The sequence below is a fragment of the Cricetulus griseus genome, chromosome 2, assembly GCF_003668045.3.
Source record: "Cricetulus griseus strain 17A/GY chromosome 2, alternate assembly CriGri-PICRH-1.0, whole genome shotgun sequence".
Classification (NCBI taxonomy): domain Eukaryota; kingdom Metazoa; phylum Chordata; class Mammalia; order Rodentia; family Cricetidae; genus Cricetulus; species Cricetulus griseus.
In genome coordinates, this window is record NC_048595.1 from 27,916,210 (window position 1) to 27,939,715 (window position 23,506).

Below are 23,506 nucleotides of genomic sequence, written 5' to 3' on the forward strand. Positions count from 1 at the left end.
GGCCAATCTAATAAATCCTCTTTTTATTTAAGATTTATTTATTTTTACTTTATGTGCATTGATGCTTTGCCTGCATGGATGCCTGTGGGGGGTGGAGGGGCAAAAGAACTGAAACTGGAGTTACAGACAGTTGTGAGCTGCTATGTGGATGCCGGGAATTGAACCTGGGTCCTCTGGAAGAGCAGCCAGTGGTCTTAACTGCTGAGCCATCTCTCCAGCCCCATAAATGCTCTTCTAGCATATATATATATATATATATATATATATATATATATATATTCTATCAGTCTTTAGAAAACTCTGACCAATACATGACCCATTATCCTTCCATGCTATATGCCTTGACACAGGCCCCAGGGAGACAGAGCCTGGCAATCATGGCCAAAACCTCCAACAGAAAGCCAACCTCTCTTCCTGACAAGTTGATTCATCCCAGGCATGCTGTCACAGTGATGTGGAACTGCTGGGCACACTTGCTGTGCACTGGTGTCTTTGCACAGCATAAGCTCTTGACAGCTCAAGACCAGAGATAGCCCAGAGCTCGGCATTGCCAGAGGGAGCAGGGCTAGCCTTGACTACAATGTTGTCCAGCTGAGGCTGGGTAACCCGGACTGCATAAAAGTGCCTCAGTGGTGTGTTTTCAAGGAAGGACAGCCAAGTGCAGCCTAGCTGGATAGAGAGCCTCATTAGGAGCTGAGAAGCATGTAAAAAGCCAGCAGGATTGTATGTGCTTATAAATCCAACTCCGGGGGCTGGAGAGATGGCTCAGAGGTTAAGAGCACTGACTGCTCTTCCAGAGGACCTGAGTTCAATTCCCAGCAACCACATGGTGGCTCACAACCATCCTCTATGACATCTGGTGCCATCTTCTGGTGTGCAGATATACATGGAAGCAGAATGTTGTATACATAATAAATAAATAAAATCTTTAAAAAAAATAAATAAACCCAACTCCGGTAAGGCAGAGACATTAAGATCCCAAGGTCATCCTCTGGTGTCTACATGTACATACATACATGTTCATATGCACATCCACACAGATGTGCACATACTTTGGGTTATTATTGCTTGTTATAATGAAACACCATGACCAAAAGCAAGTTAGGGAAGAAAGGGTTTATTTATTTATTTTTTATATTTTTTTTTTTTTTTTGGTTTTTCAAGACAAGGTTTCTCTGTAGCTTTGGAGCCTGGCCTGGCCTGGAACTCTCTCTGTAGACCAGGCTGGCCTTGAACTCTCAGAGATCCCCGTATTTGCCTCCTGAGTGCTGGGATCAAAGGCATATGCCACCACCGCCTAGCTTTCAGTCTGCTTTATAATAGAATGGGAGACCACAAGTGCAGGGATGGCACCACCCACAATGGGCGGGGCCCTCCCCAATCAATCACTAATTAAGAAAATCCTCTACAGGCTTGCCTACAGCAGGATCTTATGGTAGCATTTTCTCAATTGAGGTTTCTCCTTCTCTTATGACTCTAGCTCATGTCAAGTTGGCATAAAACAAGCTACCACACCAAATAAACAGGGCTAGAAAGATGGCTCAGTGGTTAAGAGTGCCAACTGCTTTGCTAGAGAACCCACCACTTCCTGTAACTCCTGCATTCTTCTGGCCTCTGGGGAAGCCGGCACTCATGTGCTCATACCTGCACACAGACACATAATTAAAAATAAAACAAATCTTAAAAAAATAAGATGGTCTGGGGGTACGGCTTAGTGGTAGAGCACTTGTCTAACATGTGCAAATGTCCTCAACACTACAAAATTTAAAAATCTGAAATAAAATAGAAGCAGAAGCTCATTCCAGCACTAGGGGAGGCCAAGACAGGAGAATTGCCATGAGTTCAAGGGCAGCCTGGAATACAGAGTGAGACCCTCTAAAACAACAACAGAGCAAAGAAAGACATGTCTGTGTGCGCATCTGTAGGAATGCTTCCTGAGAGTCTGGCTCCCTCCCCAGCCCCCCAACTGCAATAGAAGGGACTACTTTGAGGGCCCTGGGCACAACACACCTGCATTGTTAATGCTTCATCTGCTCAGAAACCTTCACAGAGAACATTGGGGTGTCTCTAGTATTTCAAACTGGGGCACCAGACTGGGAAATGCGGCCGTGTTTGCTTTTCATCTTTGGGAAATCACAGCCACTCAGAGCCACGTGGGTAATTTGAGGAAGCTGCAGCTTCTCTCCTATCTTTTCATCTAGAAACAACAGGAGCAGATCACAGTACTGAAGCACACGTGTGGGAATGCCAAACCTGCGTATGAAAGCAAGACATCACAGTTTAGATTTTCAGGCGTACGGTTTCAGTCTTTAATGAGGATGTCAGAACACAGTTCCCTAATCACGTGTGGCCAGTTATTCACTTGTCTATAAGCCCTGCTTTTCCTTGCAAAATTCACTCAAAGTCTATTAAGCAGTAAAGTTCACTTACTAAACAGAAAACAATCCAAAGTGGTCTTTGGGCTGATGGGATCTCTCAGTGGGTGGAAGTTCCTGCCACCAAGCCTAAAGACCTGAGTTTGCTCCCCAGGACTTGCGTGGTGGAAGGAGAACTAACTCCCACGTGTTGTCATCTGACCGCCACGAGCATTCATGCCATGGTGCCAGCTCTCGGGGGGGGGGGGGGGGTTGGAGAGAGAGAGAGATGATTGTGTTTGGTGACTTTCACATGAAGAGTTGAGTCTTGGCTGAATGTCTGATATGGCAGGATATGGGGCTTCGGTTAGAATCTGGTGAAAGACCCGCTCGAAATGCCCCTGAGCCCCCTGCCCCGAAGCTGCCGGGGCCTCCCAAGCCTTCACCCCGGCAGGGCTCGCGCCCCCGGCCCGCCCCGCCTGGCACCGAGCCTCGGGGCTGGGGCCGAGCAACGAGCACCAGATGGGCAGGCCCGAGAACGAGCACCAGGTAGGCTGGGGCCGAGCAACGAGCACCAGGTGGGCCGGCACGAGAACGAACACCAAGGGAGCCGGCCTGGAGCCCTGCCCCTGAGCCCCGCCCGATGAGAAACACTCCGTCCCAAGGTCTCCGCCCCCAAGGTCAGCCATCTGGACGCGGAGGGAGGGGGAATTGAGTCTGTTGTACCAGACACCAGACCTTGAGAATATGCTGATCTGGAATGGCTCTGTGTCTTATTTGAACCATCCAATAGAAATGATTCTGTATTTCGCCTCATTTGAAAGACTCTGTGTTTCACCTCATTTGAATAACTCTGTACTTTGCCTCATTTGAATAACCCTGTATAGCGCCTCATATACATTGACCAATGGGAATAGCTCTGTACAATGCCTCATTAGAATTATCCAATAGAATCCCTGCTCCTAGCTTGCGCCTTTTTCCCTATATAAGGACCCCTTTCCCTTGGCTCGGGGCGCTTAGCCACACAAAGGCTAAGTCGCCCCGGGTACCCGCGTCTCCAATAAAGCCTCTTGTTTTTTGCATCCAGTTCGTGGCCTCGCTGATTCCTGGGTGTGTGGGTCTCCCTCTACGAAAGTGCCTCTTCGGGGGTCTTTCACTGGTGCAAGGAGAGACACCAATGAGATACAGAGGAAGTCAGACATCATACAGAATGCAGGAGAGGTAAAAAGCCACATGGCAGAATGTAAATTAACAAAAGCAGGTTAATTTAAGTTATAAGAGCTAGTGGGGAGCAAGCCTAAGCTAAAGGCCAAGCTTTCATAATTAATAAGTTTCTGTGTCATTGTTTGGGGGCTGGTGGCCAAAGGATAGTCTGACAAGAAAGACCTACTACAGTTGGGAATTCTGTCCTAATCCCAAACCGGGACTCATTTAGCAACATTTTTGTGAAACTTGAGTCAGCAACCCAAGAAGCAATTTGAGACAGGATCTCAATGTGTAGTCCTGGCCTGGAATAGAGAAATCGGAGTAGACCAGACCAGACTAGCCTCAAACTCAGGGATCTTCCTGCCTCTGCTGGGATGAAAAGCACACACCACCAGGCCTGCCTTCAAACATCAATATGTAAAATGAAACATCCTAACATAACACAATCCAAAGGCAACCTGACTTGATACTTACTTGTCTTCTGTAACAAAGTAGTCATGTTTCTATAGGCTTGCACCTATGGTGAGAACACGGCATGTTTGTACACAGTACACTTGAATTTGAGCAGGGGCAATTCAGGAAGAGCTCACTGGGGTGCTGAGGTATTGGAGGTGCACAGCGCAAGTGCTGTGTGCTCAGAACCAGGGCTGTGGTGCAACTCAGGCATGCTCTGCCAGAAACAGAACCAGGGCTGTGGTGCAACTCAGGCATGCTCTGCCAGAAACACCTCAGATTCCTTACAAGTTTGATTCTGAGTTTTAATACTGTGCGTTTAGAACCCATGTGTAGGGTGATGCCAGCTTAAGAAGCCAGGCTCCAGAGCTCCCAGTTGGAGGCTCGAGAAGTTTTGAACTTCAGCTCTCCTAAGTGAGGAAGGGCTCATTAGCACTTCCTGTGCCACAACTCCTTCCTGACCGCTGCAACTCTTCAATTACTCAGCAGCTGCAGAAGAAAGCCACAGCAGACCCCGAGTCCCCAGGGCCACCTGAATGGAGAGGAAGCAGCTAGCACAAGGGGGCAGAGCAAAATGCAAACAGGGTATCTGGGTCCTTGCACAGCTCTACAATCACCATGCTGTGTGACCTGTGGTCAATCTTCAGCCTCTCTGGGCTTCTGCTTCCCTATTTGGAAAATGAAAGGAATTGTTGTCATCCTCCTATTGGAAAAACTGGAAGAAGGAGGAGGAGGAGGAGGAGGAGGAAGAGGAAGAGGAGGATGTGTAGTGATGATGATTTCTCTGGAGATGCAGAGAAATTCAATAACTAGCAATAATTAGTGGATGGGAAGCTGAGGAAGCCAATGAATTGGTAGAGTGCTCGCCTAGCGTGCATAAAGCTCTGTGTTCAATTCCCAGCACAGCATAAAAAACAAGCATAGTAGCCCAGGCTTGTATCCCAGTGGATGGAGGCAGGAGGATCAAGAAGTTCAAGTTTATCTTCAGCCACATAATAATTTTGAGGCTAGCCTTAGCTACAAGAGCAACTGTCTCAAAAAAACAAGCAACAATGACAATAACAATAAATGGAAAAGGAGGAGGGCTTGCCAGCAGCTGTAAATCCTTAAGTAAGTCGCATGACTTTTCTAGTTTGACCATGCACCAAACAGCCAAGGCCAAACCGTACCACCAGTTTGCTGCCTTTTACTAAGCATCTGTTGTACTATTTCCAAACACAGACTTCATAGTTTGTAAGATTTTACCTTAAGCTCTATTTAGGTAATGATTATATACTTAATAGTTATCAAGTAATTACCTATCATTGGGAAGGACTTTTTTTAGTTTTTCAAGACAGGGTTTCTTTGTGTAGCCCTGGCTGTCCTGGGACTCACTCTGTCGTAGCTGAAGTTTCTTTCCAACCTGGTCCCACAGCTGCTTCAGCCTTAAATAAACACACGGACACTATATTAATTATAAAACTGTTGTCTGATGGCTAGGGCTTCTTATTGGCTAGCTCTGTCTTAATCTATTAATCTAAGTATTTACTATTTCTATTAATCTAAGTATTTACATGTGGCCTTATCTTACTGGAGAAGGGCCCGAACCTGTTACTCCTTCCTCTGCTACATGGAGTCCTCTAGCAGTTCCTCTCTGCCTTCCTTTTTCCAGCTTTCTCCTGGTGTGGCAGCCCTTCCTATCTTCCTGCCTGGATATTCTGGTTATTGGCCAAACTGTTTTTTGTTTGTTTGTTTGTTTGTTTGTTTTTTGGTTTTTCGACACAGGGTTTCTCTATGTAGCTTTGGAGCCTATCCTGGCACTCGCTCTGTAGACCAGGCTGGTCTCCAACTCACAGAGATCCACCTGCCTCTGCCTCCCAAGTGCTGGGATTACAAGCATGTGCCACCACTGCCCAGCTAGAAAGGATTTTTAAGCTGTGAGTAACAGTATTTACAGGAAGAAACCAACTAAAAGTCTAGAACTTCAATAGCTAGCAAGGCTTGATCCAGCAGCTGTTATGAAGGATAACTGTCAGCTTCACCTGTGATGATTCCAATGCAGCCAGAAATTTCGGGCCTCACTGGCTTTCCTCATTTGTAATAAGCAGAAAGCTTTCCCAGTTATAAAAAAAAAAAAAAAAAAAAAAAGACAAGAATTGAGACACACCAATTAACTCTGGCTCATCTAAGTTGGGCCTGCATCTTTTCTGGACCAATGACTACAACCCTGCAGGATGAGATTTTCTAACTTGCATACACACAGCAGACCCCTCCCCTTGAGTGGGTCCCTTCTGACTAAGTCACATGGCTAGGAAATCCCCTGTTAGGCAGGGTGTGGAGCAAAGGGTGCTGCAGAGGCAAACACTGGCAACTTTATTGGCTAGCTGGCTTCTGCCCAGAAGAATCACATGGGGGTGAACCTCAGGGCTTGTGGGGTGCTGCAAGGATGACACTTATCTGAGTATGACCACAAACAAGACTCACATGAGCTGATGTCAGCACAGGAGGCCCCCAGATCCTACAAGGTGGTCACATAGGGACTTGTGACCTGTCACTCCAGGCCACACTGGGTCCTCCATTCTTGTGGTTTTCTTCACAGACAGATTAGCTAGAGCCCCACTGGAGCCCTGAGCACCCTTCCAGCTTTGGTTCCCAGGCACGAACATAGCCTTTTCAAACAGGAAATCTATCAGCCAGGCTTGGAAAGAGGGCGCAGCAGAGGTGGGCATTGCAAGTCATCATGAGAGCTACTAGGGCTCCCTCCCACACCAATTCTCCGGGCATGGGAGTTGACCAATCCTCAGTAGCACAGACGGAAAACAGAGGGCAGCGCCTTCCTGGCCATTCAGCAAGGAAATCTCCAGAGCAGAGCAGCTCAGCCAGACCCCTACTAACTGCCTTTAGGCAGACCACGTGTCTTCTAGAAGCTTCTTGTATATTACCAGAGTTAGGGAATTCAACCTCTAGTTGGGGGCCCAGCTCTGCTGTGCACACTCCGAACTCCCACAGTCCTGAGCCCTTCCAGGCAGTAAGTTCAGTGACAGACATTCATTCAGTCTTTACCTACCTTCAGGCCCTTTCTTCTTGAAAGTTCAAAACCAGGTGAGACTCACCTATGAAGGACACACACTGATGTCAACGGACATACACTGATGTCAATCAACAGTAAGGTCTTCAATCTTGCTCTCCAGCCAGCACCTGCTGTTCTAGGGTTGGGGTGGGGTGGGGAAGTCCAAGGAGAGTCATAGGGACTTGGGCCCAGTATGCAGCTGATTTTCATCTTTGTACAAATAGGGCTAGGGATGCCTTAGGTGGAGAAGCCAGCCTCACCCTGTTCCCAGCATGACTTAAATGAACCTAGCAAGCCAAGGCAAAGCCTCCCATAGACTTTAGTCTCTGGTCTGTAAAACAGTTTCCGGTGGACCAGTCTGCAGGGACTTTCCAGCCTGCTGGGCCATTCCAAGGTCGTAAAGGAGGGAGCTGGGGTAACTGGACCAGGGCAGCAAGGAGGAAGGCAAGCCAAAAGGTCATCTAGTCAAAGCCCCCAGACAAGAGGCCTCACGTATAGACTTTGAATGTTGTCCCCACGTGGGTCTGACTCAGGTACAGTACAAATAACCAGAAGAACTGAGTGATGTCAGGATCATCTCGGGCCAATCACCAAAGCACACCTTTTGTATGAGTCAGAAAACATATTTAGCTGGTTGTTGGTGGCGCACGCCTTTAATCCCAGCACTTGGGAGGCAGAAGCAGGTGGATCTCTGTGAGTTTGAAGCCAGCCTGGTCTACAGAATGAGTTCCAGGACAGGCTCCAAAGCAATACAGAGAAATCCTGTCTCCAAAAACAAAAACAAAAAGAAAACATATTTATTTTTACTTTCAAAAGTGTGTGTGTGTGCACATGTGTGTGCACCCAAGCCATGTGCATGTATGAAAAACACACTGTATGTCTTCTTCATTCACTCTCCACCCTATTTTTTAATATTTATTTATTTTTGATCAAGTGAGGTGGTGGACACCTCTATCCCAACACTTGGGAGGCCAAGACAGGTAGATCTCTGAAAGTTCAGGGCCAGCCTGATATACAGAGTGTGTTCTAGGCCAGCCAGGGCGATGTAGAAAGATCCTATCTCAAGAAAAGAAGATGAAAAGGAGGGAGAAAGAGGAAAATAAAAAAGAAAGAAAAGGTTTCATTTGTTTTGTGAGTATGGGTGTTTGCATGTGTGTCTGTGCACCATGTGTGTGCCTACTGTACGCAGAGACCAGAAGAGGATGCCTGACCCATCAGATCCTCTGGGATTGGAGTTACAGAGTGTGAGCTGCCATGTGGATGCTGGGACTCAAATGCAGGTCCTCTGAAAGAGGAGCCAGGGCTTTTAACCCCTGAGCCCTCTCTCCAGCCACCTCCAGCTTATTATTTGACAGAGCTGAAGCTGGGATCAAGTGTTCTGCTTTGTTAGTTCAGCGATGCTAGCGCACACCTTTAATCCCAACACTTGGGAGGCAGAGGCAGGCAGATCTCTGTGAGTTCAAGGCCAGCCTGGTCTATGTAGTGAGTTCCAGGACAGCCAGGACTACTCAGAGAAACCCAGTTTCAAAACAAAAACAAACAAACAAAAGTCCTGCTTTGTGTCCCTCAGGAACACTGTTCCCACTGTAGCTGTTGGAGCTCCACCGGCCCAGATCTCTTTCCCCTGTGCCTTTTTTCCATGGTCAGGTGTGTCCTAACTATCTGGCCCAATCCTAGGCTCAGACACTGCTCCAAAGAAAAAAATATTTCAGCCTAGCATGGTGACACATACCTGATTCTAGCACTCAGGAGACAGGGGTAGAAGTTGGAAGATTTTCACAATTTCCAAGACAGCTACAGAGTGGTTCTCAACCTCTGGGCCATGATCCCTCAGCTACCTTGCATAGCAGGTGTTTACAGCACAATTCATAACAGTAGCAAAATTACAGTTATAAAATAGCAACAAAAGTAATTTTATGATCACATGTCATCACACCATGAGGAACCTCATTATAGGGTCGCAACGAGAAGGTTGAGAACCACAGGCCGAGGTCCACTGATATAACATGTTCCAGGCCAGCCAAGGCTGCAGAGTGAAACTTTGTCTCGAAAGAACCAAGAAACCTAAGCAAAAAAGTATTTTTAAAACAAGCTAATAATACTAATACATTGTGCTACATTTGAAAACCTGATTTAAATACATTGTACCACATTTGGTTGGTTTTGTTTTTTGTTTTTTGTTTTTTGTTTTTGTTTGTTTGTTTGTTTTTCGAGACAGGGTTTCTGTGTAGCTTTTCTGGAGCCTATCCTGCCACTTGCTCTACCACATTTGAAAACCTGACTTTAAACTGGGCATTGGTGGCGCACGCCTTTAATCCCAGCACTTAGGAGGCAGAGGCAGGCAGATCTCTGTGAGTTCCAGGCCACCCTGGTCTCCAGAGCGAGTGCCAGGATAGGCTCCAAAGCTACACAGAGAAACCCTGTCTCGAAAAACCAAAAAAAAAAAAAAAAAAAAAAAAAAAAAAAAAAAAAAAGAAAAAGAAAAAGAAAAAGAAAAAGAAAGAAAGAAAGAAAGCCTGACTTTAAAAGAAGTTAATTGGCCTGGCTGTGGTAGTGCATGCCTTTAATCCCAGCACCCGGGAGACAGAGGCAGGTAGCTCTCTGAGTTCGAGGCCAGCTTGGTCTACAGCGCAAATTCCAGAACAACCAGGACTATTATATAAAGAAAACTTGCCTAGGAAAATTAAAAAAAAAAAAAAGTTAATTGTTCAGTTACCATTTAAAACCAGGCCTGGAGAGAAGGCTTAGCAGTTAGGAGCACTGGCTGCTTTCCCAAAGGACACAGCACCCACATGGTGGTGGCAGCTCACAGCAGCAGTCTGTAACACCAGTTCTGAGGGATCCAGCGCCCTCTATTGGCCTCTGTGAACACTGCATGCATGTAATGTACAGACATACATGCAAGCAAAATACCCAAACCCCCAAAAAAAGAAAAAGAAAAAAAAAATCTTGCCAGGTGGTGGTAGCACACACCTTTAGTCCCAGCACTTGGGAGGTTGAGGCAGGTGGATCTCTGTGAGTTCAAGGACAGCCTAGTCTACAGAGGGAGTTCCAGGACAGCCAAGGCTGTGAAACCCTGTCTCGAAAATAGAAGATAGATAGATAGATAGATAGATAGATAGATAGATAGATCGATAGATAATAAAACATACACCAGATCAGCAAGATGTAGGCATCTGATGCACATCTTGATTCTATCCTTGGATCCCACTTGAAGACTCAGAACACAGGAAGTTTCTTTCTTGGCTTTCAGGAGTCCTAGCCACTCTGTAGCCACTCAGTGAAGGCATGAGAGTCACTGTTATCCCTCTAGAGAGGGCTCAAGTTCCTTTGTCATTCCTAGACTGAGCTGGGGTTATTTCTGGGACCTTTCCCTCTCCAGCCTTCCCTGTTTGACCCTAAGGGGTAACAGTCCAGAAGTTTCTAGACCTTCCCCAGGTGACAAAGGACAGGATGACTCTAGGAAGGAAATGGCAAAGCCTAGCTCCCAAGACAGGCATGCAAGAGGCAGAGTGGGACGTGGGTTTGGATGAGCAGATCCATAGTGCTCCTGGGAACTAGGCCAAGGCTTGCAAAACCCAGTTGTAAACGGAGCATGGCTTCTCGGGAACAGCCAGGGCTTTCTGCAGAAGAGGGTGTCTCAGGAAGGAGTCATCATCACAAATCGGAAGAGAGGGAGACTGTGGTTTATGGGGAACTGCATGACTCATCGCTGGCCCTGCCAGCTGCCTCTGTTAAGTGCTGGACAGCACGGGGCTTGGGAACACTGGTGGAACCCCTGTCTAGTCCCCTCATCAGAGGATGACCCAGGCAGATGAAGTGGTTCTTAACTCAGACACGTCACTTAAGATTTTTCACCATCTAAAAAGTGGTTGCCATAGAGAATGATACCCACTGTCACTGAGCACAGATGAAAGAGGAGATGCAGGAGATGAGGGTACAGCGCGCTGAGTTCAGCAGGAGTGACCATGAGCATGCCACATGCCCAGCACCTGCCATGAGCTGTGACTCAGCAAGGTGACTTAGGATTCCTTCTCTGTTCAGCCCTCCAGCATAAGGAAATAAGACCAGGAACCAGACAAGCACAGGCCTACATGTTTTGGTGATATTTAGTAAGCCTCAAGGGACAACCTCAAGACCAACTAGCCATGTGGACTTCCTCCTCCTGGCAACTTCCCAAAACCTTCACAAAGCAAGTATCCAAGGGAGATGGATGTAGTAGGGAAAGCTACATAATTTCCAGTCCCACCAACTTGGGGCCTTAACTTTACCTTTCCCAACCTCTGAGTGACATTTTCTCAACTCTCCAATATGAGGGCAAGTCACGGCGGTGCACGTCAGTAATCCCAGCACTCAGAAGACAAAGACAGGAAGATCACAAGTTGTGATCAAACCTTGTCTACACTGCATGACCTTGTCAATAGATAAATATGCAAATAAGAAAAGAAAGAAAGCCAGTATGGTGGCACACGCCTTTAATCCCAGCATTTGGGAAGCAGAGGCAGGCAGATTTCTGTGAGTTTGAAACCAGACAGGTCTACATAGTGAGTTCCTGGTGAGCTAAGGCTACACAGTGGGACCCTGTCTCAAAAAAAGAAAAAGAAGAAACAGACAATATCCAAATCATAAAAACAACATCCATGTAAAGGGATAAATAGTTCTGAATTTCCCCATGAAGTAGGATGCTTTTCAGCAGAAAACCAAATAAACTTTAGTATTCTGGCAAAGACATGGACTTTCACCGTCAAAGACATGGACTTTCACCTGTGTGAAAAGGGAAACCATGCCATTATAGAAGGAGTCTATTTACCTAAAATTCAAAACAGAAAGCACAGCTAAACAATACATTGTTAACACAAAGGAGCAACGTGGGGGAGTGACTGTCACAGCAGTTCCTCCAGACCGGGGAAAGAGGTGTGGTGGGGGCACCCAGAAGTCCTCAAAGGCACCACACCAGCTTACTTGTTAAGTTAGATGATGGATACATGAAAAGCCATGCATGGTGGCACAGGCCTGTCACCCCAGCATGTGGGAATTGGAAAGAGAAGATTAGAATTCAAGGGTAGCCTCTGCTACATAGTGAATTCGAGGGTAGGTTGGTCTTGATGCGACCCTGTCTCAAAAAAACAAAACAGAGCTGGAGAGATGGCTCATCCATTAAGAGCATATGTTGTTACTGCCAAGAACCCAGATTCAATTCCCACATGACAGCTCACAACAGTCCACAACTCCAGTTCCAGGGGATCTGATACCCTCTTCTGACCTCCAACAGCACCAGACATGCACGTGGTACACAAAATTAGATGCAGGCAAAACACTCATATACATAAACAAAATAAAGATTTAAAAATAACACAAAGGATAACATAGACACAGCTTTACAAATCATTTTGGGGAGCTGGAGAGATAGCTCAGTGGTTAAGAGCACTGGCTGTTCTTTCAGAGGATCCTGGTTTGACTTCCAGCACCCACACTGCAACTTACAACCATCTGTAACTCCAGTTCTGGGGGCTCCTAATCCCCTTCTGACCTCCTGAGAACCAGACATGACGTGGTATGCAAAATACCCATGCATGTAAATAAGATAATTTAAAAAATAAGCAAAGTCAATAAAATTATTGTTATTATTTTTAGGCTGAACATGTGCAGTTGTATATGTAGTGTCTTTTCCAGCATTCTTAGTGGACCCAAGACATTCCACAAGACAGGTTTAACATGACTAAAGTATTGATACATGGTAATAAGCACTTAGTTTTGAGTGTTTTGGCTTCCCAGGTCTCAGTTTCCCTATATACAAGCACATTGGTGCTGGTCCTCCATGTGCATGTCCTGGGGCCCCTTTCTCCCTCTCTTCTGCCCCTTTCTCTTCTCTGGTACACACACACACACACACACACACACACACACACACACACACACACACAGAGAGAGAGAGAGAGAGAGAGAGTAACAGCCAGGCTCCCTCTGCTCTGGGTCAGCAGAGGCCTCCAGAATGCTTATAGTGGTCCCTGATGCTCTGGAATGGGATCTCCTGGTCTTGGTCTCTCTGGCTGAGGCCATCTGGCCTTTTCTGCATCTCTCAGGAGTAAATGGAGCTGGCAGGATAGCTTCTGCCTTAACTGCAGCATTCAGAAGGCTGAGGTAGGAGACTGCTGGGTTGTTCAAGTCCAGCATGGGCTGTGAGGCTTGACCTTGTATCAGAAAGAACAACAAAACTCAAAGGAAATGAAAGGTCCATGAACACAGGGATCTGTCCACCTCTTGAGAGTGATAGGATGAGTTTTGCCCATCAGCATTCTTCAAGAACTCTCCCACAGAGATTCTTGTCAATGTCCCTCCTTTCCGTGGCTTTTCCTCCACCACAGTGCATCTGTGGTGCTGGTGCCCTCTCGTCTTGGGAAGGTATTTATTTCAGGAAAAGTGTCCCCGGCCCTTAGTGTGCCTCAATCTCTGAACCGGCTCCAGACACAGCCGATGGGACTGAAGCGGAGTGGCCCCGTCTCCATCAAACAGGAAGGTACGACCACCAACGGCTGTGGCCTCACTTGTGCACTTAAGTCTGGACCAGGCTGGTAGACTTGTTAAATTCTTGAGCTGAACCATGGAACCCGTGCTATTCCGGTTTTGCACAGTGCGCAGAACCTGCTTCTGCAGCGCCTGCCTTAGTGAAGTAGTCCGGTGGCACAAGCCCAAGGCCGCCCAGACTGGGCGTGGTCAAGGGCGTGGCCAATGATCTGGGGCGGGGTCTGGTCAGGGACGGGGCGGGATCAGCGCGGGTCTGCCGGGGGCGGGGCCGGGGCAGGAGCGGGGCGGAGCAGGAAGGGGCGGCGGCCCTGCCCGGCTTCCGCGTCACGGCCCTTAAAGCACCTGCCCGCCTGTCGCGGCTGCGAAGGTGCCGTCCGAGCCCAGGAGTCGGCTCCATGGACACTCTACGGGCTGCGTCCGGCGCTCGGCGGGGTGAGTGAGTGCCTCGGGGTGGGTCGGGTGGGACGCTTCGTTGAGTCCGGCCTCGGGAGGGTCGCGGGCCGCGTCTCCATCCCGGATCTCCGGGACCCTGCCGAGTTCACCCTGGTGAGTGGAGAGGGGTGTATTGGGGCACCCGGCATGCGCAAGGCTCTAGCCGGGACCGCCTCGCGTCACCGGTCCTGGTAGCCAACCAGAGTCGCCCAGCAACTTTTTCCCCCGTGGGTCACCCCGGAAACTTGTCCTTCCCGGAATGCGACTCCGGTCCTGGGCTCTTACTATGGAACTCGAGAACGAAGGCGATGGCCACAACGGGGAAGCCCCTGGGTCCTCTACGCACTTCCCAGCCCCCAGTTTCCTTCTGAGAGCACCGCCCCTGCCCCCTAGGCCCCTTGGGTTGGCATGAATGAGGACGGGTTTGGGGGTGGAGTCAGACAAGTTCAATTTTTTTCGTCACCACCTATGAGTTGATGACCTTGAGTAAATTCTTACTGCCCGTGCCTCAGTTTCCCCCATATAAGAATAACTCCTTGCTGAGAGCTCTTGAAGGAACAGCCTGAGATGACACATGAGGATAGCTTTGGATAGTGTCACCTCGTTTCATATTGCCTCATCCTGTGGGGGAAAGAGGCTGAAAGAGAGCTACATGGAGTATTCCTTGCCTCTAACCCTGTGGTCTGGTCAATAGGAGCTGTGATGGACGCCTTCCAAGAATCTGAGATATGAGTGACCCTTGTAGAAAGAAGTCTGTCCAAGAAGCCAGCCCTACCATGAGTCTGTGGGAACTTGAGGACAACCACAGCTGCCGGGGTCGCCCTCAGCCAGCCCAGGATCCTGAGGCTAAAGAGGCCTCTGCTGAGCTGCAAATGAAGGTGGACTTTTTCCGGAAACTGGGCTACTCGTCCTCTGAGATCCACAGTGTCCTGCAGAAGCTGGGGGTCCAAGCAGACACCAACACAGTGCTGGGGGAGCTGGTGAAGCATGGTTCAGCTAGTGAGCGAGAGTGCCAGGCCTCGACAGACCCCTGCCCCCAGCCCCCTCTGGTGCCCCGGGGAGGAAGCACCCCCAAGCCTTCTGAACCCTCACTCCCAGAGGAGGATAAGGATGGCAGTGACCTGAGGCCTGTGGTCATCGATGGGAGCAATGTGGCCATGAGGTATGTGTCACTTCTTTGGAGGGGACCTGTGGAATAGTCTGTGGCTCTTCCTTTGGGAAGAAAGCTTTGCTTTCCTCGTGAACTGGTAAGAGAATGTATACGCTCTCTGGGAGGCCCCACCATGTGCTAGGAGGCTCCCTGAAGCCTTAAGACTTCCTTGGGGTTATTTCATGAATGTCCAAAGAAAGAAAATAGCTCAAACCCTTACCCAGAGTCACACTCCTTGGTAAATGGGAATCCAGGATTCAAACTCAGCCTTCTGTGCCCAGAGTGCACCTTGTACCATGGTCTCTCCTGAGACCAGTCTTCTCCTTGCCTATCACATGAGGCAGGACAATACAGGGGATTAGCCTGTGGGCTTGAGCTTTCTGGGAGTCACTTAACCAGTTGAGTCATTTCTTCACTCTCTTGTCAGTCTTACCTCTCAAGTGGCCCTTGTGGGGAGAAAAATGCATAGAACATGGGGAGTTAGTTGCAAGGACTAAGTAAGCAGTTGTTGTCATTCAGTGGCTGACTCCTCTAGGACCTCCTTGTCATAGACTTGTGCTCCCACAGTAGCAGCAAGGCTTAGTTAGCTATTGAGAACGTCCTAGCCCTAACTAGGTGTGACCTATTGGCCAAATCTGGCTCTCGATGGGTGTGTGCAGGTGGCCTGATGCTCTGGGCTCATGTGAGCCCTGATTGGAATCTGTATTGACTCAACTGACGGTGCTTGGTCTGGACTGATCTCTGGGGGTTCCCAGACCTCGGTGCTTGTCCGGATCTCTCAAGGATTGGGGTGGGGTGGAGGCAGAATATGAGCCAGGCTGCTTCTGACCTTAAGGAGCCCTTGACTTCTCCCTTCCATCCAGGCCGCACCCTCCAACCCTGCTTTCTCCCAGTTCCCTGCACTACGGGCTGGTGAGTCAGGACTGGGTGGATCGCACACAAGGAAAAGTTCCTGTTGGCAGGGACCAGGGGGGACCCCAACAAGAGAACAGGAAGAGGGGAAGTCTTCCTAAATGCCTTGAGGGTTCTTCCAAGTGGACTGCCCAACTTGTCATGATGTCAGCCTCTTCCCTACCTGGCATTTGGTCCCACCTACTCTCAGCCCAGCTGGGTCAAGTGAGCTGTCCAGCTGGTCCTGGCCCTACTTAGCTGGTACATGGGAGCAACGCCTTTGGGTCCATCTTCACATCTTTAAAATGGGCTGATCTTGGGTGTAAGGCTGAGAAACACTGCTTCCATGCCAGAGGGCAATGGGTCAAACTTACACTGTCAGACTCTAGAGTTGTCTCTGAGGTTCTGAAATAGGGTATGCATTTGGAGGGGTCTGACTTCCCCTAGGCGTCATGGGCTGGGTGTTACAAGTCTTGTGGGCAGCCATGTGCTATGTGTATTTGTATCCTGGGCAGGGGAAGGAGGGGCCTGGATGGAAGGAGGGGCAGTAGTGGAGGGGTTCAGGAGAGCTGATACCAAAGAGACAGACAGCTACTGTCTGCAGGCCTCCCGCCTGCCTATCTGGTGGGGGTTTCTGAGCTGGGGTGGCCACTGAAGGGGAATTCCAGACTCACACTTCCTGTCTCAGCAGCTGCTTGGTTCCTACCCTGTTGCTCCCCACACACACAAGAGCAGGCCAGCTAGCCCCCACCGTATGCAAATCGTGGGGAAATTCACCTCTGTTTCCTTCTAAGGGAATTTTCCTCACTCATTAGGCCCAGCCCAGGCAGTTCTTTTCACCTGGGGAGGCTAGCCCTGCCTTGTCCTTGGGCAGGAGCTGGTGTCTTCCACATCCACAGCCCATCAGGCTAGGGGCCCTGACCTGTGGGCCTGCGGGACTCTGAGAGTGGGAGGAAGTTGGTTTTCCTGGGCCAACCAAGCTTCCTGCATTGCAGTGAGCTGAATGAGCTGTTCTGGGCCTCAGGCCTCAAGTGCTCTCCCTGCCAAGAATCGGGCTCTGACTACCTGCTGAGGGAACATTCCAGTGCCAGCACTGCTGAGAGTAGACTTGTCCCCAGCCAGGGTTTTAAATGCCCAGAGGCAGTACACAACCTAAGATCCCTGGCGTGGTGATCCTCAAGCTTGACTTGGCTGGTCCAGGAGGAGCCCCTGAATTCATAGAGCGGTCGTGGAACCTGTGGACACTGCACACTCAGGACAGTGAGCCATGGAGCAGATGACTACCTCATATCTGAGGGCAACAACAGATTGCCCAGGGAAGGAGCCAGACAGTATGATGGGCAGCACTGGGCATTGTGAAGCCACAGACTGGGACCTGCCCTGGAAGGTGAGGGAGGCTTTCTCAGGGGTTTTGATGTATCATCTAGCTTCCAGAAGGAAATGCAAGAATTTGCCGAGTCCATCATCTCTCTGGTTCCAGGCGTGCCCCTTCTTGTCCATATGCAGAATACACATCATTTTACTTGAGTTCAGAAACTACTTCTCTCTCACATAGACTTTGGGTCCTCTGTAAGGGACAGGATGGCAATCCGGTAGCCCCACACCTGGGTTTGGTTTTCACCTCTTAGCACTAGCCAGGTAACTTGTATGTGTTGTGGAATCTTCCTTCCCAGCACAGAGAGTGGTGGTCTAGGTGCATTCTGTGCCTTCCCCAACTTTCAGGGCTATTGATACCTAAACACCAGTGGAAGTGGTTCTGCTCATTGGCTGCTGTGTGACCCTGGTGACTAAGTTACCCTATCTGTACTACCTGAACAGAGGGGAGGGAGAGGGTAATAGCAGTGTACTTCTTGTGGGCTTTTAATGATTCCAGGGAGAACACAGAATGGCCAGGTTTGCAGCTTCAGTGAACTTTAACTCTGTTTTGAGCGGGCTACATGGGAGACAGGGAAGGAGGGGTGCTACCTTGGAGATGAACAATTCAGAGACTTCTAGACTTTGGAGCCTCACCCCCCAGGTAGCATCCATGCCTCCAGTCGCCCCACTTCCCACTCTACATTCTCTTGGGGCTCCAGCTATCACCCCCCACCAAAGCTACACACAGGATGTGGTCTGCCATGGACTTGCCTCTTTTGCGTAACATTTATTCTGTTTTATTTGCCAAATATGAGTCTGAGTTGCTCACTGTGGGGCTAACCAGAGGCCAGAATTGCTGGGGAGGGAGCCCCCCTTCAGCACTTCCAGGGACTCCACCTTACCAGCTGTCTTTAGCCCCAAGCCTTAGGGAAGTTTGTACCCCTGGCATGAAATGGCTTGTCTAAAAAAGGTGCTGTCCACCAAGTTTATGGGCAGAGAGAGAGACACAGATCAGGGCAACCTGAGAGCCAGCTAGGCTGCTTCTGAGGAAAGCCAAGGCCTGATGCCCCAGCCCTCCTTGTGAGCAAGCAGAGTTCCCCAGCAATTTCCTGCCCATCTTTCTGCCAGGAGTCACACCCTCCCTAGGGCTGGGGGGGAGCAGCACACAGACATGCAGGGAGGAGCAGGCTTGCAGGGAACTGGCCTCTTGAGAGGAAAAGAGGTGGCCTTTCACTTTCACCCTGAAAAGCGCCTGGAGTACCTCCTGGCTGTTATTTCCTGACCCCTGTGGAAGGGTGACTCCCTGTGCTCCCTCCCCTCACCCTCTGGGGACCCAAGCTGAGACCTTGTGCTCAGACTGAACTTTAATCCGCAACAGTCTGGTTTTTCTCCTGCTTAACGTGGCTGGTGCCTCCCCCGCCTCCTCCGACGGTGCCTCCTTACTATGTAGTGTTGAGGGAAAGAGGTGACTCAGCCTACATGTGTACATCTGTGTCCCCATGGTCCCTGTAACTCCTGGGTAGGGCAAGATCCCCAAGTCTCCCATCACCTTTCCCCTCCCCCAGGTATGTTGCAAGTGGCCCCCGACCCTCCCCCTCTACATGGGGAGCCAGTGTGGCCAGATTCCTGGGTGGATCCACACTTTAAGGAGATGGAAATCTTAGGGAAAGTCCCATCTGGGGCTGGCCACCAGGCGCTGTGGGAACCGGCCCAGGGACAAGGCCTTAGGCCCTACTGGCAGAGGGCCAAGGGCTGAGTCCTGCAGCTACCCAACAAGGCCCAGCACGACTAGAGCGTGGCCCACTTCCCCACTTCTGCTCCAGCCTGGGTGACCACAGACTGGCTACTCCGTGAGCTAACTTGTCTCTCATCTGCCAGCCACGGGAACAAGGAAGTCTTCTCTTGTCGAGGCATTCTGCTGGCTGTGAACTGGTTTCTGGAGCGAGGCCACACAGACATCACCGTGTTTGTACCATCTTGGAGGAAAGAACAGCCTCGGCCAGATGTGCCCATCACAGGTATACGTGCTGGAAGTGAGATGGCCTCACTGTACCAATGACGCTGGTGCTCCACAAAAGAGTCCTTGAATAGGGCCAGCACCTTCTAGATTATAAGCAAGGACCAGCCTGTCTTTACCTACTGCCTTCAGCAGCCCAGCTCAGATGCGAATGGCCAACAGTCACCTTGTGTAGCCTCTGGGTGTCTCCCTCATCCTACTGGAGGGGAGTCCCTTGTTCAGCATCCCCAGTGGCAGAGGGGCAGTGTGGCTTCATGACTGAGACTGTGGGTGCTGGGCTAAGAAGACGAGGTGAGAGGCTTGGCCCGAGTAACCCAGGCGAGGGTCATAAGTAGCTGTGCTTTGAGCCATGGGCTCTTCAGCTGTGAAATGGGGCAGGGTGGACGTGTGCTGACAGCATCCACCAAACACTGCTGAAGGAGCAGTGGCGATGGTATGGAGTGTTTACCCCAGCAAAGTGTGAGTGCTTGGTATGGTCGAGCTGCAGCCACCACCCTCATGAGCGCCCCCACTTTGAGGAGGAGGGAATGACAAGACAACACCTGGGCCAGGCTGGGAACACCTGAACCTCTTCTGAACAAGGCTGGGAGCATTGTTCTGAGTGTGCAAGGGACATGGCCACGACACTTCTTCCTGGACCCCTATGTCACAGGCAGGGCACACAAGCCAGGGGGAAGCAGCAAGAGCCCCTGAAGGCTCAGCACTGTTGCAGAAGGGGATGGTCCTGCACTTGGTTTCCACATGGTGGGCTGGTTTCTGTCCTCTTGAAACTGGTGTAAACAGCCTCTGAGCCCGGCCACTGTGAGCCATGGAGCCCTGCGGGTGTCTCAGGGTCCCCAGTGGCCGCTGACCTGCACCTCTGTCATCCCCCAGACCAGCACATTCTTCGGGAACTAGAGAAAAAGAAGATCCTGGTGTTCACGCCATCCAGGCGTGTAGGTGGCAAGCGTGTGGTGTGCTATGATGACCGCTTCATTGTGAAGCTGGCCTATGAATCCGATGGGGTGGTAGTCTCCAATGACACATACCGGGACCTCCAAGGCGAGAGGCAGGAGTGGAAGCGATTCATTGAGGAGCGACTGCTCATGTACTCTTTCGTCAATGACAAGTACGTTACTTCTGGAGGACAGGGAGAGAGAGATGCTGGGTGGACTCTGCTGGGCCCGTGGTCTGGATTGCAGCTTTGGGGGTGGCATGAGTAGCAGACAGAAGGCTGGGGCCATTGGAGTTTTTGATTGGGGGCTGGGGGTTGAAGCTAGCTTGAGACAGACCCAATGAGTTCCTAGATGGCTCTCTCAAGTAAGTCTTTGGCGGCGTACATCTCACGATGCAGTTAGAGTGTGGCCTCTTGATTGCCTGAGAGCTCCCAGCCTGGGGAATGCCCTGAAGGTAGCCCTGAGCCATACTCTCTGAACTGAGGGATCCCCTGTTCCTTTGGGGTAACCCAACTGCAGACTCAGAAGATTTGGGGGCCTCCTGCAGACAGGCAGTTTGGGGACTCATCTGTTCTCTCCAGGAAGGTGGCTATTTAGTCCTTTCCTTGGTCCCTCTTCATGACTTCCTTCTCCTGAATGTTCCTTTCATCTCCTGCAGGTTCATGCCCCCTGATGACCCTTTGGGACGGCATGGGCCTAGCCTGGACAACTTCCTTCGTAAGAAGTCACTGCCTTCTGAACACAGGAAGCAGCCATGTCCCTATGGTGAGACCCAGCTCCGTCTTCAATAGCCTTTTTCATCCAGCCTTTCCTCATATGTGCCCATCCATGTGGGCCTGCCTATGCCCTGGGGCTTCCTTGTGGGGACCACCTGTAGTAGACCACCTAAGCCCCAAGTCCCTGTACCTCTTCTTCTCTGTGGCACCATTCAGAGACACTCTTTGTCCTTCTTGCAGGGAGGAAGTGTACCTATGGAATCAAGTGCCGATTCTTCCACCCTGAGCGGCCAAGCCGCCCCCAGCGCTCTGTGGCTGATGAGCTCCGTGCCAATGCCCTCCTCTCACCCCCCAGGACCCCAGTCAAGGACAAAAGTGGCCCGAGGTCTTCCCCTGCCTCTCAGCCCAGCTCTGTGTCTCCAGAAGCTGAGCAAGGCAGCCTGGATGGGAAAAAACTGGGGGCCAGATCATCCCCAGGCCCCCACCAAGAAGGCTCAACACAGACTTTTACTGCAGCTGGTAGAAGCCTCCCTGTTAGTGGGGGCAGCTTTGGGCCCACAGAGTGGTTCCCACACACCGTGGACTCACTCCCATACACTTCCCAGGAGTGCCTTGATTCAGGCATTGGCTCCCTGGAGAGCCAGATGTCAGAATTATGGGGGGTGAGAGGAGGCAGCCCTGGGGAGTCGGGCCCTGCTCGGGGCCCTTATGCTAGTTATCACACCTATGGGTCTGAACTCCCGGCAGCACCTGCCTATACTCCCTTTAGACAGCCCATGGGTGCAGGCCACTTCAGTGTCCCGGGAGACTATGTGCCCCAGCCTCCCACCTTTCCAGCCAGAGAGTACTGGTCTGAGCCATATCCTTTGCCCTCACCTACCCCAGTCCTGCAAGAGCCCCAGAGGCCCAGCCCAGGGGCTAGCAGAGGCCCCTGGGACAGGGTGAACAAAAGGGCCAAAGAAAGGGCTGATGTGTACACCAAGTTGTGTGGTGTCTTTCACCCCCACCTGGTAGAAGCTGTGATGGGGCGCTTCCCGCAGCTCCTGGACCCCCAGCAGCTGGCCGCTGAGATTCTTTCTTATAAATCCCAGCACCTCAGTGAGTAAGCCAGCAGGTGGCTCAAGGGGCTATCAGGCATCACAGACCAGTCCTCAGCCCCTGGCCCACCCTGGAAGCTGGACAGAGGGATGAGTAGAGCAGGCAAGAGAATCCTCAAACCAAAGATACCATAGGATTGGTTCTGGCCCTGTGGCACCTCTATCTATCCCACACGGGTCAGAAGCGATCACCCTGTTGATACACATTGTATCTCTGTCATTTAAGGAGACGTTGCCGGTCAGGCCGTCCATCCGTGGCTGATGCCCAAACCCTCTTTTTCTCAGAGGGCAGGGAGGGAGGCCTGGGGGAGCAGAGGCCTGAACTAGACCCCACCCTCCACCCTGTCCCTGGGACGCCGGCACCACCGGCTAGTTGGGCACCATGTGCCTGCCCTCCGAGACCCCTCTCAAGCCAATGCGGCTTCATCCCTGTTCACAGGGCATGAAGCTTCATGTCAGTAAGCAAGATGCTTCTTATAACCCACCCGCCCGCTCTGTCCACCTACCCCGTCACCCCACCAGGGCTCCAATGCCCACTGTTCCCACACCTATTACCTTTCCCCATGGGTGGGAGGACACATGTATGCTGTGTACAGATACAAAATTAAAAAAAAAAATTAAGTGGAAAGAATGACAAAAATAAAGTCCTTGTAAGAGGTAGTTGTCTCTGACATGCTTGAGGGGGTGGGATAGAGCTGGAGTGACAAGGGGCCAGTAGGGCAGGTGGCATCAAGCCTTCACCCTGGGAGAACCATTTGATGTCACTCCCTTTCCTCAGAAAGGAAGGTTTCCAGAACTGGTTGGTCCCTTGGAGTGGAGCCTGAATAGGAGGTGAGGTGTCCCTGGACACAGCAGGTGACAGGTGCAGGAAGCAGAAGTGTAATGGCACAGGGTCCTGAGGCTTCAGCTGGATAGGGTGACCCTGGCAGTGGCAGGATAGAGTTGTTCCGCTTTTCTGTGCTGACGAGAACTGAGGTAGGAAATGGGGAAATGGCCTGCCCCATTATGGCTTTAGAGGACAGGTGTCTCCGTGGGTGTGAGGGAGCCCTTGGGTGCTGCACTCTGGGCCCTCCTCTCTGATCTGCTGTGGCCAAAGATTGAAGGTGGCAGAGCAGAGCTGGGAAGAGCCCAGGTAGGGGCAGCATCATGGAGAAGCCCTGCCACTGACTCCCAGCTGGAGCAAAGGGACTGCCCCCCCCAGACCTCAGTTTCCTCATCTATGAAATGGGAATACTAATGGCAGCTACCTTACAAGTTTGTCACAAGGACTCAGTGAGATAATTCATGCTGGGTGTGTGACCTGCCTCCTGCCTGCCACATAAGAA

General features: G+C 50.5%; 1 protein-coding gene across 1 annotated transcript; it reads left to right on the top strand.

Annotated features, from left to right (window-relative positions):
* The first annotated feature begins 13,869 nt into the window (after positions 1-13,869).
* Zc3h12a (zinc finger CCCH-type containing 12A) lies at positions 13,870-22,841 on the top strand. Its single transcript, XM_027399242.2, has 6 exons — positions 13,870-14,019; positions 14,714-15,181; positions 19,295-19,434; positions 20,307-20,541; positions 21,027-21,133; positions 21,325-22,841. Exons 2-6 carry the CDS (start codon positions 14,748-14,750, stop codon positions 22,188-22,190), a joined length of 1,782 nt encoding a protein of 593 aa, XP_027255043.1. The 5' UTR covers positions 13,870-14,019; positions 14,714-14,747; the 3' UTR covers positions 22,191-22,841.
* The last annotated feature ends 665 nt before the right edge of the window (positions 22,842-23,506 follow it).